General features: G+C 42.7%; 3 protein-coding genes across 3 annotated transcripts; all 3 read right to left on the bottom strand.

Annotated features, from left to right (window-relative positions):
* Positions 1-26: 26 nt before the first annotated feature.
* Positions 27-4110, bottom strand: LOC135502105 (uncharacterized). The gene is made up of 4 exons (XM_064794669.1): positions 4102-4110; positions 3122-3224; positions 2826-2916; positions 27-2367 (listed from the first exon to the last, which is right to left on the bottom strand). Exons 2-4 carry the CDS (start codon positions 3198-3200, stop codon positions 645-647), a joined length of 1893 nt encoding a protein of 630 aa, XP_064650739.1. The 5' UTR covers positions 3201-3224; positions 4102-4110; the 3' UTR covers positions 27-644.
* A 123-nt stretch (positions 4111-4233) lies between these two features.
* Positions 4234-10167, bottom strand: LOC135502075 (mucin-5AC-like). The gene is made up of 6 exons (XM_064794591.1): positions 9872-10167; positions 9242-9505; positions 8513-8893; positions 7966-8283; positions 7375-7456; positions 4234-7000 (listed from the first exon to the last, which is right to left on the bottom strand). Exons 1-6 carry the CDS (start codon positions 9921-9923, stop codon positions 5140-5142), a joined length of 2958 nt encoding a protein of 985 aa, XP_064650661.1. The 5' UTR covers positions 9924-10167; the 3' UTR covers positions 4234-5139.
* A 1237-nt stretch (positions 10168-11404) lies between these two features.
* Positions 11405-15575, bottom strand: LOC135502113 (mucin-12-like). Its single transcript, XM_064794692.1, has 6 exons — positions 14735-15575; positions 14105-14368; positions 13372-13752; positions 12648-12956; positions 12283-12364; positions 11405-12157 (listed from the first exon to the last, which is right to left on the bottom strand). The coding sequence occupies exons 1-6, from the start codon at positions 14784-14786 to the stop codon at positions 11626-11628; spliced, it is 1620 nt and encodes a 539-aa protein (XP_064650762.1). The 5' UTR covers positions 14787-15575; the 3' UTR covers positions 11405-11625.
* Positions 15576-15850: the final 275 nt, after the last annotated feature.

Here is a 15850-nt window from a genome sequence, read left to right as displayed (position 1 = left end):
GTTTATAAAAATGAGAAGTAAATTTTTTTATTGTGACAGGTACTTTCCTCGGCTTTTACGAAATACATATCGTCCACATCCTGAGATCAGGTTTTTGATACTCCTGCCTCGTATCCAAAATATCGACCGGCAGAGTATACACGTAATTTAAACCACTTGTTATGACAGGATGCGTGTTCCATAATATATGAACCAGGAAGTAATCTGGTGAACACGACTTGAAAGTCCCCGATCATGTGACCGGGATCACGCCCATCCGATTCTAGGCCCTCTCTCACGTGATTTGGAGAAGTTATTCCATTCTTAGCCATGATCATTAAGTCAAAGTAAATCGTGTACATCAAAAAAAACCAATATTCAGAGGTTTTCTCTGTAAAAAGAAAATTAGATGACTCACAGTCAATTCTCCAGTGTTTTTTCAGGGCATTCAAACCTACAGGTCGCTGGTTCTATTGGTTGACAAACAACTCAATCCGACCAATCAAGGCTCTTAGTATATTTATACATGTATCTATGGAAAATATATCTTTCTAATACAATATACGCGCAACAAAAAGTCACAAAGTGAATCGCGATATATACACAGCATGTTGGTTTGGTGTGGATAAAAAAGTGAAAGCTCCACTTCATCACAACTGGACACACTATGACTGATCCTCCCGGCTTGCCTCACCACCCACGGTTGCATAATGGTCTTCCTCCGACTCTTTATCTGAATTGTTCATACTCGCATAGTCAGGGTCAACACCCCCTTCCGGTACGTCATTTCCGAAAGCTTCATAATCAGGGTCAACGTAGCTGCCGCCATCTTGTTTCGCCGGAGGAATTTCTGGCCTGAAGTTAGGAACCCGTGGTTTTGACTTCTTGACCTCGTCGTCCGTATTTAAGATTAGATCAACCTCGGTGTAATTGTGATACCTCGCATTCAAATTTACAGCCTTGGTCGCGGCCGAGTCTTCACCTTCAAAGCTTTCATAGCCAGGTTCTTCGTGTTCTCCTTCTAGCCTGTCATCCAGTTCCTCTGTATTACGCTGTTTTTCATCACTATATGAACCTGCCCCATCGTGGGCCCCGTCTGACACACCATTTTTCGCCCTATTGTTGTCTGCAGCGCTGCCTTTTCTTTGCCAACCAGGTGGCGTTTGCGAATATATATCATTCTCAATCAAAACTGTTTCTTCTCTTCCACTCATGTCACTTACGCGTCCTTTTGGCATGGCCTTGTCATCATTTTGCCCTTGACCTTCTTTCGATTTGGACGCCCTGTTTCTGTCAAGTCTATAATACATTTCAGTATCGTCACTCGATGCAACCTCGTCCACTTTCAACTTAGCCTCGCCCGCAGCTTTTTCTGACCTTGACCTTTTCTTTTTACTCAGGTCAACAGCAGCATAGACTGGCTCCTCAACAGGCTGGTTCGCGGATGTAACAGATTGGCTGCCACCATTTGATCTTTTGAAACGATTAAGGAAAATCTTCTCTTTTTTCTTTTCAACACTCATACCTTCGGCAAGGTTTCCATTCTCTATTCCCGATCCACTATTCTCTGTCTCAACATCAACATCGCCACCAATTGTCGCATAGTTGTCTTCCTCTTGCTCAAGATATTCGTCACTTTCACCCAAGTCTCTCCTTGGTGAATTTCCGTCCTCAATTCCAAACCCCACATCATCTTCTTTTTCAACATCGTCTCCAAACTGTTCTTCACCTACTGTCGCATAGTTGCCTTCAAAACAGCTCTGTTTTTGATCGCCATCTATCAGTACCTCCAGATTTTCTACTTCCACACCAGTTTCCCTCCCCAACAGACTGTCTGTCACACCGCCACCTAGACTTTTCTCATTCATGGTCGAATTCTTTAATACTGGGACTGCTTCTGTCCCCTGCACTTCTCCTCCAATGTCATCGCCAGCATTCTCTTTCATACAATCCTTCCCCGCATCCAAACCAACATCACTGCCGCCATCCTCTGCACCAACAAGCCCCGTGTCAGTTTCATCGTTCACCGACAGTTTGTTATCACATTCCTTTTCCTGTTCCTCTACAGACGAAATCGTTTCACAATCTCTCTCTAAGGCTCCGTTTTGCACAACTACATTCTCCTCTGTACACGTCCTGACAACACAACCCTCTCCCTTTAGCAATCCATTTGAACTCAACCTCTCATCTGTAGGACCATTACATCCATGTCCCGGATCTTCTGACTCTGCTGATCCATGCATTCGCATAACATCCACCGCTGCCACCTCCTTCTCCATTATATCGTCATCAACATATCCATTACTTAATCCGGTGTCTATCGCATCATTTTCCGAATCACCTGATCCCGAAAAAATTTCCTCTCTTTTTTCCTGCAGGACTTTCCGTCTGAAAAATAAACTTTGCTTATTAATGAGGAGCGATAGTGGTATTTAGCAAAACAACCGTATACATGTAGTTCTCTTAACAAAAGTTACATGCAGCCTCAAGTGCAAACACTGGGGTACGAGCATCTCCAATTCCCACCTCACTATTAAGCAGACCAGAGAGAGCTCGTAAGGAACTTCGCGATCTCGAAGCCTAAGAAAAGCAACTGGATGATGTACATGTAGTCTTATTCACGGTGTATTGGGTAGCTGGGGAGGGGACCTCTTGTCTCTCATCAGTCAGAAACACCAAATGCTACCTTTCTAGGTGGCTAACTCAATCCAATTACCATATGCACCGTGTCATTGACGCCACAACATTGGGCCAATAATCGCAGAGAGAATACGTTTGAATACTATGTCTGTTTGGAGAATGGGTGGATACAGCCGGAGACACAGTATAACTGAAACCAAACTTACCTACATACTACGAAAACCACTATCAGGACCGCTATGATGAGGAAAAGAGGCACCAGTACCGCAACAGCTATCACTTCCGGTTTTGTGGTTTCTGTAATGTGAGACATGTGGGTTCTAAGCTTCAAATATGTTAGCCTATGTTCCTTCATGGGCTGATCGCTCCCGAGCATCCTACACTACATAGGTCAGTTCCCCGAAGACCAATGAATTAATCATGTCGAAAGTCAATGATAGACAAGGGTACAGCAGTTCGATGAAGAATTTGACTGATTTCTTTTTGTTACGAGGTTACTCACCTTGTGCAAGAGTTAGATCCAGCACCATTCCAAGTAGGAGTGATGACAGGAACATCATCGCAGCTGTTGAGGAAGCCATCAACCGACAAACATCAACAAGACGCTACAAGTAGACACGAAGAGAAGCGTTGAAGAAGACGATTTCCTGAATCGAGCCAATCTTTACTCGTATTTTGAAAATCAAGCCATGCAAATGATTCGTTGACTTTGTATGTGACGATCAAACTCACACTTTATAGCGCTCTCTTAATCAGTTTGAAAGATATCGACGCGAGTTTTGCATTCATCAGATATGCGTTATAGATCGAAACCACCTTCCTTCTCACAACGCCGAATATATTTGATGGCACTTTGTCAACATGTCTATTGTGTACTTGTTGACAGAATTTATGTAGAACCATTGCTTAAAGGATATTTTGGTCAACTCAAATGTACTAGGAATTTTCAGTTTTTTTTAAAGATATACTAATGTTGGAACTATTTCTTGAATAATAATCTTTCCATCTCGATTTGTACCAACTAGACTAAATGCATCAAAGCACTTATGGTTGTTGATGCACTTGGTTTTGTTTTTCTCATGATATAACATTTCAAATGATATTCAAGTCATGCTATTCAATGCCAACAAAACCTGGCCAGACATCCTACGCGATCACTGTAGAAGGCCAACAGCATTTTGGTTCTCCTTTCCAGGGGCGGATACCGGGGAGAGATGGGGGGGGGGGGGCAAAGTGATGATCTCGTGTCATCACATGTTGAACCCCTCCTCAAGCAAATCTTAGATACCAACTTTCCTTGACCAGGAAGTTAACGAATCAGGCTACGTCGGGGGCCAACCAAAAACTTAGCCCAATCAGTGTTGTCGATAACAAAGGGAAATCATTTCATGGCTTCAGGGAAGTTATTCTCTATATTAGGTAGAGTGTTTCACGGTCAGCCATGCTTGAAGGCAGAACAATGATTTGTCGTGCCTAACTTACCTGAATCAAATGTTGTCACGGTCTTTTAGGCTTGTTTTTTGCCTGTCCATCTAACATAGCACGTGATATCACGTGAAAACAAGAAACTCAGTTCTGTTCTTATTCATAGATATTTATTCATATATTATGCCACTGTGAGATGTACATTATATTTATGCAGGAATTTATGAGATCTACATGTAGTTGGGGCCTACAATATTTTGGCAGATCGCTGTTCTCAAACCTCCCTAGCAACTGACAAAGAAGGAACAGCCCATATATGTTTGCAAGAAGTGTCTCAGTGCATGTAGTATTTGAGAGCATGTAGGCTGTCCTAGTGAATGGCATATACACAGGGCAGTCACGCATGCAGGCACGCACTATGAATGCCAGTATTGAGAAGTGATTTTTATTATTTACTTCACAATAATCATACAATCTACTGGTGATACACGACCAGATGACAAAGGCCACCAGTCATATACATGTACACGGCCAGATTTACACGCCACAAATCATAACACGACAAATTACAATTACAGTAGTGTCAATTTCACAAAGCATTTAGTAAATTGTTGGCCTCAATTTACACAGCATTGGTATTGGAAAAAGACTCATCCGCCCAACCTGTACATTTCTAGAATAGGAGAGATAAGCCGATGTGACATAAGTTTTTCACCCGTATACAGTTCCTTCATTTTCAAGAATATATTGGACACAAAGTATCAGTAAAGACTAAAGGCAAAGGCGCCTGGTGGACCAGATAAAGATACACAGAATTGCCAGTAGATGTCTCTAGTATATATCTCACAGTACATAATCAAATCAGAGCAAGTTCTAACACTCAGCATGGCAGCCATCATGACCGATTTGACCCCATATAACTGCCTGTAGTCCCGTTAAAATCTTATTGGCAGTCTCGAGCAATCACGCACAAAACCTGAAAGTCACATACATGTACATGTACATCTCATAATGCTTAAGGATGCATCTGAAGATAGAGACTACGACCTTAGAGTCTGGTTACTCTAAGCTACGAAGATTTCTTATTTCGAACTGCTAAGCCTCTGTATCGCCCTGATCACTTAATCTTCTCTCGTCTTCTTGAACTTTGGGATTTCTTGCAAATTCCAATGCAACATGGTCATAGGTATCATCGTCAGTTTCAAAGGGAAGTTGAGATCCTCCACCAGTTTGCTGAACAGTGGATTTATTTGGAATCAATGTATATGTATCGTCACCTGGTTCCATTATCGGCCCGCCATCTTGAATATCACCAACCTCGCCATAATCCGGGTCAGATCTATCAAAACCTCGACCCTCAGCGTATGCATAACCATAACCACCGTCATCACCAGCACTACCATAAAGATCCCCGTCACCGTCATCATCAACACTGCCGTAAAGATCCTCGTTACCGTCATCATCAACACTACCGTAAAGATCCCCGTCACCGTCAACATCAACAGGACCGTAAAGATCCTCGTCACCGACATCATCAACACTACCGTAAAGATCCCCGTCACCGTCATCATTAACAGGACCGTAGAGACCCTCGTCATGGTCAGCATTAACAGGACCGTATATTTCGCCGTCAGAGGACTCGTCGCCTTCGTCATCAAGTGTCGAAGTGACAACATCATCAACACTACTGTACAAATCAGTCTTATCTGAAACTTTCTTCTGAGCGATTATATCAAAGTTTAAGTGGTCATATTTTGAGGCCTCACCACGTGGCGACGTTGCCCTCTTTTCTTTCTGAACTTGCGCATAGACGTCACCGGAAGAAGCATCTTCTGCTCTCTTCGACGCATTTTGAGCTCCACCGATAATATGCCTGGGAACTTGTGGTTTTTTCGGCGTTTTTGGTTTAGCTGTCTTATCAACTTGCGCATAAACAGCATCGCTCGGTGGTTCTGAAATGCCGACATGGTTGATGTCAATGTTCGGTTCCTCGGGTCGAGAGACTTTCCTTTTGGCACTTTTATTGACCTGCTGGGTGTAGAGGTCACGCTCTCCCGCCCCTGCACCACCAGTTGCACAACTCACCTCTGCCACGGAATCTTCACCAGCAAGCGCCTGATTTACAAAACCAACGTGTCCTCTTCTATCTTTCTTTTCGACTTTGGCATAAACATCTTTGGGACTGTCGTCCTCGATCTCACTGGGACCAGTATCCTTCAGGGAATTTAACGGAGGTTTCGTCGCGGGTTTCGGTTTTGTGATTAGTTTCAGTGGCCAAGATGCTTGTTTCTCAGAGGCGGCAGCACCCTCAGCAAGTTTCTTGCTACTTGGAGCTTTTTCTCTGCTGCCTTTCTTAACTACCTCTGTGTACACGGCATCAGCAGGATTTCCACCTTCCTCGGAATCACGTGGACAAGTGTCCTTCTTCGACTCCGTCGTTTTTCTCGGCGCCGGCACTACCGGCTTCGTAGGTTGGCCAACATTGACATTATCACGAAGAGGTAAAACATCATCCCCAGCTTCACCATTGGGATTCCCAAACTCGAGCGGAACCGCTTCTTTATTTGCCAACGAGTAAAGGGACGACGGATCCTCGGAATCACGTGGACAAGTATCCTTCTTCGACTCCGTCGTTTTTCTCGGCGCCGGCACTACAGGCTTCTTAGGTTGGCCAACATTGACATTATCACGAGGAGGTAAAACATCCTCCACAGCTCCACCATTGGGATTCCCAAACTTAAGCGTAACCGCCCCTTCATTTTCCAAAGAGTAAAGGGACGACGGGTCGTCTTCTGCAATGTCAGTTTCAGTTTCCTCCACACGTTGGGGTATTTGCTCCCCTGACTCGGGATCACAGCTTGGGTTGACGAGAGAAATACTGAAACCCACGACAGAAGCCTTCGGTACCAGTTCTTCTTTGCTTTTGGATTTCGCTTCTGCAGCTTGTCGTCGTTTCCTGCACAATAGAAAATGTATCGTAATGATGGTGTTGGAGTCAATGAGAAGTCAGTGTTTCTATTAAATTGACAGAATCTATATCCATTGGGCCAGTTTTACATTTTGGTATCACTTTCACGAGATTACGAATCATTCAGTACCTTGCCATACCAGCCACTGCGTGAGTATTGTTCTGTTGACGAAAGACACGAATGCCTCAATGTCACCCGAGGATGTTTAGACCACTGGCAAACTTTGGGATGGCTACAGTCGTCAGATTCATAGAGCAGTGACTTGAATGCTGCTGTCGTGTGCTTAGACGAAGAAGAAGGGGAGGAAGGGCAAGTCCGACTTATCAACTGACTGTTGTACAGAATCAAGAACTTCTCTCACCTCAGAATGATGAGCACAGTTGCTACAATGGCAGCAATGACGATCAGTGGTATGATGGTGCCCACAGCGATGGCAATGATATCTGAAAAGTAGATGTTGTAGTATGATTTTCAATGTGCATGCTACTGTTCGGGTCCACAACAGAAGTGAGAAAGAATGTAAGGCAGGGAAGAATCGAAACCTTCAAGAAGAGTGTGTATAGAAGTGAGACATCATCAGTCAGTAGAACCAAGGAACGGAAGGACCTAAACTATTTATGTAACCTCTGAAGTCGAGATCGAATTTCACACGAAACATCGGACCAGGAGCTGCACGCGACAGTACTCAAGTTAGTGTTTTCCTCAAATAAAACTTCTAAGACCTTCTCTCAAATTACCCAATCATTGACCCTGAGGCATGAATCATGTCCCTTCACCAGCGAGGTGATAATAAGCGGAGTGAGGGGTTTCCGAGTGGCTTACTTGACAGGACCTCATAAATATTCTGCTGATGAAAATGATTACCGGTAAAGGCAGCTCTAATAATCTGCTGGCAAATATGATACATGAGTTAATGTGGTGATTTAACTAAGCAGATATTCGTTTTCCATACCTCGTTGGCCCAACTGAGACTCATCATCTACTTTGGTGGTCCCATCAGTTTTTGATGAACTTGATGTGGTTGCTGTTTCGGGAATCGTTGTCTTCACGCCGGGCAAACCACTTCCTGAGCTTGTGGTTGGCGTGGTTGTGGTTGGAGTTGTTGTAGTTGTAGTTGTTGCTATTGTTGTTGGTGTCGTTGTTGTTGTTGTTGTTGTTGTCGTCGTCGTTATTGTTGTTGTCGGTGTTGTGGTGGGAGGGGGGACAGGAGCTTGGCAAGTTGGTGGCGTTACTACTGTATTTGAGCATTTGAATTCAAGTGGGGAGTCCGCTGCAAATTTAGACACAAAATTGCATAGGATAGAATGTTGGTAAAGATCACACCGTCATCAAACAGAAATATAGCAGACCCGTTCCATGCAGGCTTTATGTACGATAAAATAGTTGCATCTGGTAGTTTATTTCGTGTCGGCGTTATTCTTCCCTTTTCTTTCTGAATCTCGAGTGTAGGTTTCTTTGGATTGATGGTTTGGTCTAACATTATATAATTATTGCCTTACCTGTGAATTCTAACCAAAAACCTCTGTTCCAATCAGATCCTACATAAGTAGAAGAGAATCGAAGGTGAAAACTCCCGGTGGCGCTTCTTAACGTCCTGAAGCTTCGTGAGGTATTTTTAAATGTCACCGGTGCATTAGTGATACTATGCCATCTGATACCCAGTTCTTCTGTTCCTTGAAATGCGTTGAAGACACTGATAGTTATGTCTCCCGTTCCCCCGGAAGCTAACGTCCCACTGCACTCACAATATACATGTGTTGACATTGTCCACGTCGACAAGTTCGGGTAGCAGGGACTGTAAATGTATCCATGCTTTGCCACTAATCGCGTGCCACCGCCAGTATCGCAGATATCTAGCATTTCGATGTTACTCTTATAAACTGAAATGTAAGATTCTTTTAGAAAATATCAGCAAGTATAGGCGAATCGGGCATCGTTACAAAATGTAAACCAGTGTTTGTCATATAAGACGGATGCAGGTTTTGTTTACCGGAGAATTCGAACCAAAGTGTAGACCTACACTCCATGCTACTGGAATTTGGATTGTCGAACGCAGAGTAGCAGAACAGAACCTTCCGGATCTTCCGCCTCGACCGAGGATATCAAAACCTGGCTTCTATCAGAGGTCATTTCGTTTTTCTAACCCTATATGTATTCTTGTTCTCGGGCACCCGTAATGATTATAAGGAAATATTGGCGCATCAACACTGATCAAAGAATTTTCTCACCACATTCATAAGCCATTTCCAGATAATAATTCCCCGATTGGATGAATAAGACAGAGCACGTGTTTTGTAGATTGCAGTCCTTCCAAACCTGTTTTGAATTACCATCGGCTGTTTCAAGCCCATCACCACCTTGGTATTTGCAATGGGAGGGATCGAACGCGCCACCATAAGAGCCACGCTGCACTTGTTTTACAAGTATGACTTTCCTTGCATCACATGTGACCGTCAAGCGTCCCGGAGAGCAAGTGAATTTTTTATCAGCACCTGAAATAAAATGATGGACTACCTAATGTGACGGCCAACTAGTAAAATAGCTGAAATATTGTGTGTTTTTTCGTCTCGTCAACAGTACTTTAAATGGGTACAATACTAATAGAATGCATGTCCACCTGTGGTCTATACATTAATCAATTGCCGATATACTACTGCTATTGTACGTTGTAAGGGCTGCAAATTCATTAACTATCAGACAATGTTGGCACTCATCGTCTTTGCTGCACGTAGATCTGGTCTTTCGTGATTAAAACTACGGTGACGTAATCAAGTGTAAAGTCATATCCTTAAATGGTGTGGCATAGATCATTGTATAAGATGTATGCACGAAAATATGAAAATTGATGTACAGCTTACCCTCAGCAAGATAAGGAAGCAAGAAATATCCTAGTATCGCCGGCAGCCACATGATGAATCCTTATCTATAACACTCTGAACTGTGAAAAAGGATCCTATAACTGATCTCGTATTTTGGGAGGTAAACTATTATGTAAGGCATGATTTCCAACATACACCGACCTCGATTTTCTAAACACTATGAACACAGGGCCTACTGCCCTAAAAAGACGTCTTCTCATTTTGTAAGAAGAAAATATCGCCTTTTGAATGATAAATGATGAGTCTCGCTCTGAATGGTAAATGCCAGTTGAAAGTTCTGCGACACGTTTATTGAAATTCTCGATTGATGAACTCAAACCAGGAAGATATTTCGAAACAAGAAAACCCACACACGGGCTAACTTAAATAGCTTTAGAAATCACAAAGGAGACGTGGCTGAAAAGGCTTGGCCTTTTTGACATGATCATCCAACTACCATAGAGAGGCATGTTGCCAATACGGTTTGAAAAGATGTGGTTGCAAAAAGATAAATGATCTGTCATAGAAAATGTGTAATATTAACCGATATTGATGTACTCTCTGCTTTTTAAAGGAAAATGGACAGGGACTGATGAATAGAGTGAGCATTACATTTTCTGCTTGGAGGTCGTATTAAAGAGGTACGTTTCTCTACGACTAATTCTCTCATCACACTCCACTAAACTGAAGTAGTTTTCAAATAATGCAGTTATAGTGTTAGTGTTACCGTACGCTATCGCCGAAACTCACTTTTGTCCATTTCTTACAATAAAAATAAAAAATAAAACAGATATTTCTACAGGGACTTTCTGTGGTATATCACGCTCAATGCGCCACCACCCGTTGGAATAAAAAGGTCTTCAACTCTGCCTTGAATATCTCAATGTATGTTACTGTTCGCAATGCACATGGCAAAGCGTTCGATAGTCTTAGACCAGGGATAGAAAAGCTGCGGTTCCCATATATGCAGTCCTTGTGCGATGCACCCTCAGAAAATTCTCCCACCCAGACCGTGGGTTTGGCTCCAGCAGTCCCTTCAAATAAACATGCTTCTTTCATTGGCACATGTAGGGGGCACGCGCGAAGAAGGCTGAAAATGGCTCGGAAAACTTGTGAGTGTTTCCCTTCAAATTGCTCGTTCTTGGTCATCCTTTGTAAGATTTTGGCAAAGTGAGTGTATTTGAATGTTTCAGTCTTTGAAGTTTCATTTGAAAAAGGACATTTTCTACTTGCTGCGTTTTCTGTGCGAAATCTCCAAATATCTTGTTGTCATGACCTAGAATTGAATTCGTTCTAAACATTTCTTGGCCGTAAGGAAGCATTCAGTTTTTCGTTGCTATCCAACAACCTGCTCATTGTTTGGCCTTTCGGTCGTACTTTAGCCAATCGGACGCCCTGTACCATGCCGGTTGGGCGCGGTCAACAAGAGTGAGACCTTCTGATTGGCCAAATACGACTAAAAACCCCAAAGCTTCTTGAGGCAAGTGGCGAATAAGCAAACAAGGACACATTAACAACACCGTACATTGGGTGTTACACTATCTGCTTTTATTATCATGGAATATATATCAATTCTACATGTATTAAACTAATACATTGACAAGTGATGTTAAAATTGATGTCATGTGTTCATTGTTTACCACGTGATAGAATGCAGTGGACAAATTTTTAGAAGCCATCATAGAAATATACAAAAATGCAAAAAAGTACTGTAAAACACTTATTCAGCTATCTCAGAAATATCTACTTCGCTATCAATCCTCTTGACTGGGACTGGCAAAACCCATGTGACGCAAATCCATATATTCAGGGCGATCTACTGGCTCAAGTTTGGCGTATGGTGATTCGTCTTCCTCCCCGGGAGCAGCTGCTTCCCCAACGCTTGGCATACTGGCGCCAGTGTCTCCTATTTCTGCGTAAGGACAGCTACCACCAATCGGTGGTGCCTGCTGACGATGGGTGCGAATGACCTCAGCACCTTGGCTCCTGCTGTTTGGTTCAACGTTAACATAGGTAGGCATCCTTTGATTGTGATTATCCGTTGGATTTATATCTGGCATATTCACGTAGGAAGAGTTATCAATATCTGAAAACTGGGGGAGACTCGGAGTTTTGTCACCAACAAACGCTGGATTAACCAAAGTCGACCCAGAGACGTTTTCATAGTCTCTTCCAACATTTTCGTAGACAGGCCTACCGGAAGTGAGGCCATTAGCATTGTTTTGAGCGGTGTCGTTTCTGTTCTCACCAGAATGATATTTACAGAGTCGGGCAATAATTCCGTTTCTGAAATCGAAAGCAAACACTTATGGTTAAACGTATTTTTAAAATCTATAAAAGTCCTTGTCCTTTCAGAATGTTGTTGAAAGATCGAATGTGACTCAGGAAATTGGTGAATGTTGGCAACTTACCTCCATATTATCAGTGAAATGAGAATGGCTGAGACAATGATCAGAGGTACAGCCAATCCAACAGTCACTGGGATATTCACATCTGAAGAGTAAAATGTACCAAAATCTATGTGAGAAGGCGGGCGAAAAATGAACATCTCTGACAATGCAAAAATGGCCAGTTACGAGAGAGAGATTTACTTCTTAAAAATAAACTAGATTGTGCTCCTTGATGACTCCGACATCTTCATGTATAGTATGAGTCTATCAGGACAGCTTCGATTCATCTAAATTTTGACGACTAAAAGTTGACGACCAGAAGCAAGTTATAGCTTGTGAACTACAATTTATAACTAATCTCGATGTCCATTCCATTGCCTTATTACCTCGTTCACTCAACTCAGACCTATCAACTGTTTTGGAGGTCGCATTAGTCGGTGATGAACTTGATGTGGTTGCTGTCTCGTGGATCGTTGTCTTCACGCCGGGCAAACCACTTCCTGAGCTTGTGGTTGGCGTGGTTGTGGTTGGAGTTGTTGTAGTTGTTGATGTTGTTGTTGTTGTTGTTGTTGTTGTCGTCGTCGTCGTCGTCGTCGTCGGCGTCGTCGGCGTCGTGGTTGGAGGAGGTATAGGAGCTTGGCAAGTTGGTGGTACAACGATTCGATTTGAACATTTGAATTCAAGTGGGGAGTCCGCTGCAAATTTAAAGAACTTGTATAGAAGAACATATATAACAATTGTAGACCCTGAACAGTGCTGAATAAAGATGAAATGGCCAGAGTCAATGGGTGATATGAATAAAGACTAGCAAATGCTTTTACTCCGGTTTTGTACAGGAAGGCCTCGTGTAAATGCACATGGAGATTTAGATAAAAGCATTTGCTAGTCTTTATTCATATCACCCAATATTTCTGATCTGAAATCGCAATCTAAGAGCACGTTCATAGATTTCCCAATTTTGTTGTGGAAGACCCCATATTCCGGCCTCCAATTCGGCGAACCAAAAGCGACCTCAGGACATCTACAAGACTCTGGATCCGCGCCTCCAAAGGGTAGTTTGTTTCGTTCCATTCTTTTTACGTTCTATTTGGCCAACCAGGATTGTCTTACCTTTAAATTCTAACCAAAAACCTCTGTTCCAATCAAATCCTACATAAGTAGAAGAGAATCGAAGGTGGAAACTCCCGGTGGCGCTTCTTACCGTCCTGAAGCTTCGTGATGTACTTTTAAATGTCACCGGTTCATTAGTGATACTATGCCATCTGATACCCAGTTCGTCTGTTCCTTGAAATGCGTTGAAGACACTGATAGTCATGTCGTCCGTTCCCCCGGAAGCTAACGTCCCACTGCACCTACAATATAAATTTGATGACTCTGTCCACGTCGACAAGTTCGGGTAGCAGGGACTGTAGATGTATCCATGCTTTGTCACTAATCGCGTGCCACCGCCAGTATCGCAGATATCTAGCATTTCGATGTTACTCTTATAAACTGAAATGTAAGACTCTTTTAGAAAATATCAGCAAGTATAGGCGAATCGAGCATCGTTACACAATGTAAACCAGTGTTTATCACATAAGATGGATGCAGGTTTTGTTTACCGGAGAATTCGAACGAAAGTGTAGGCCTACACTCCATACTACTGGAATTTGGATTGTCGAACGCAGAGTAGCAGAACAGAACCTTCCGGATCTTCCGCCTCGACCGAGGATATCAACACCTGGCTTTTGTCAGAGGTCATTTCGTTTTTCTAACCCTACATACGTATATTCTTGTTCTCGGGCACCCGTAATGATTATAACGAAAGAATGGCGCATCAACACTGATCAAAGAATTATCTCACCACATTCATAAACCATTTCCAGATAATAATTCCCCGGTTGGATGAATAGAACAGAGCACGTGTTTTGTAGATTGCACTCCTCCCAAACCTGTTTTGAATTACCATCGGCTGTTTCAAACCCATCACCACCTTGGTATTTGCAATGGGAGGAATCGAAAGCGCCTCTATAAGAGCCACGGTGCACTTGTTTTACAAGTATGACTTTCCCTGCATCACATGTCACCGTCAAGCGTCCCGGAGAGCAAGTGAATATTCTATTAGCACCTGAAATAAAATGATGGACTACCAAATGTGACGGCCAACTGGTAAAATAGCTGAAATATTGTGTGTTTTTTCGTCTCGTCAACAGTACTTTATATGGGTACTATACTAATAGAATGCATGTCCACCTGTGGTCTATACATTAATCAATTGCCGACATACTATTGCTATTGTACGTTGTAAGGGCTGCAAATTCATCAACTTTGAGACAATGTCGGCACACATCGTCTTTGGTGCACGTAGATCTGCTCTTTCGTGATTAAAACTACGGTGACGTAATCAAGTGTAAAGTCATATCTTTAAATGGTGTGGCATAGATTATTGTATGACATGTATGCACGAAAATATGAAAATTAATGTACAGCTTACCTTCAGCAAGATAAGGAAGCAAGAAATATCCTAGTATCGCCGGCAGCCACATGATGAATCCTTATCTATAACACTCTGAACTGTGAAAAAGGATCCTATAACTGATCTCGTATTTTGGGAGGTAAACTTTTATGTAAGGCATGATTTCCAACATACACCGACCTCGATTTTCTAAACACTATGAACACAGGGCCTACTGCCCTGAAAAGACGTCTTCTCATTTTTAAGAAGGAAATGCCGTCTTTTGAATGATAAATGATGAATGTCACTCTGAATGGTAAATGCCATTTGAAAGTTTATTCTGTAATACTTTTATTGAAATTATCGTTTGATGTAACAAGACCAGGAAGTTTCGAAACAAGAAAACCCACACACGGACTAACTTATATAGCTTAAGAAATCACAAAGGAGTCATGGCTGCAATCCAACAACCTGCTCATTATTTGGCCTTTCGGTCGTACTTTAGCCAATCGGACGCCCTGTACCATGCCGGTTGGGCGCGGTTAACAAGAGTGAGGCCTTCTGATTGGCCAAATACGACTAAAACCAAAGCTTCTTGAGGCAAGTGGCGAATAAGCAAACAAGGACACATTAACAACACCGTACATTGGGTGTTACACAATCTGTTTTTATTATCATGAAATATATATCAATTCTACATGTATTAAACTAATATATTGACAAGTGATGTTAAAAGTGATGTTATGTGTTCATTGCTTTCCACGTGATAGAATGCAGTGGACAAATTTTGAGAGCAGTCATCATTGAAATTTACAAATGTTAAAAAGCATTGTAAAAAACTTCTTCAGATACTGCAGAATGTCTCGGAATGATTACACAATCATTTACGACTTGGACTGAGCAAGACCCGTGTGACGCAAGTTCAGATATACTGAGCGCTCTACCGGCTCAAGTTCGGCGTAGGTTGATTCGTCTTCCTCCCCGGGAGCAGCTACTGCCAAAACGCATAGCCTACTGGCGCCAGTGTCTCCTATTTCTGCGTAAAGAGAAACATCACGATCCGTTGGGGCTGGTACCTCCTGGCGCCGAGTGTTTGTGCCCAAGGCCCGCCCGCCTTGACTCCTTCCATTTGTTTCAATGTTCTCATAAGTAGGC

The sequence above is a fragment of the Lineus longissimus genome, chromosome 18 (assembly GCF_910592395.1).
Source record: "Lineus longissimus chromosome 18, tnLinLong1.2, whole genome shotgun sequence".
Lineage (NCBI taxonomy): Eukaryota > Metazoa > Nemertea > Pilidiophora > Heteronemertea > Lineidae > Lineus > Lineus longissimus.
This window is presented reverse-complemented; position numbering and strand designations above follow the sequence as displayed.

Coding starts and splice junctions, on each gene's coding strand:
- LOC135502105 (XM_064794669.1), bottom strand. CDS start 3,200: ATGGCTTCCTCAACAGCTGCGATGATGTTCCTGTCATCACTCCTACTT. Junction 2,917..3,121: donor GGATCTAACTCTTGCACAAG/GTGAGTAACCTC, acceptor CTCACATTACAG/AAACCACAAAACCGGAAGTG. Junction 2,368..2,825: donor GTGGTTTTCGTAGTATGTAG/GTAAGTTTGGTT, acceptor TTTATTTTTCAG/ACGGAAAGTCCTGCAGGAAA.
- LOC135502075 (XM_064794591.1), bottom strand. CDS start 9,923: ATGTGGCTGCCGGCGATACTAGGATATTTCTTGCTTCCTTATCTTGCT. Junction 8,894..9,241: donor GGAAATGGCTTATGAATGTG/GTGAGAAAATTC, acceptor CTTACATTTCAG/TTTATAAGAGTAACATCGAA. Junction 7,457..7,965: donor GTCTCAGTTGGGCCAACGAG/GTATGGAAAACG, acceptor TCTACTTTTCAG/ATATCATTGCCATCGCTGTG.
- LOC135502113 (XM_064794692.1), bottom strand. CDS start 14,786: ATGTGGCTGCCGGCGATACTAGGATATTTCTTGCTTCCTTATCTTGCT. Junction 12,957..13,371: donor TTTTTGGTTAGAATTTAAAG/GTAAGACAATCC, acceptor TTAAATTTGCAG/CGGACTCCCCACTTGAATTC. Junction 12,365..12,647: donor GTCTGAGTTGAGTGAACGAG/GTAATAAGGCAA, acceptor TTTACTCTTCAG/ATGTGAATATCCCAGTGACT.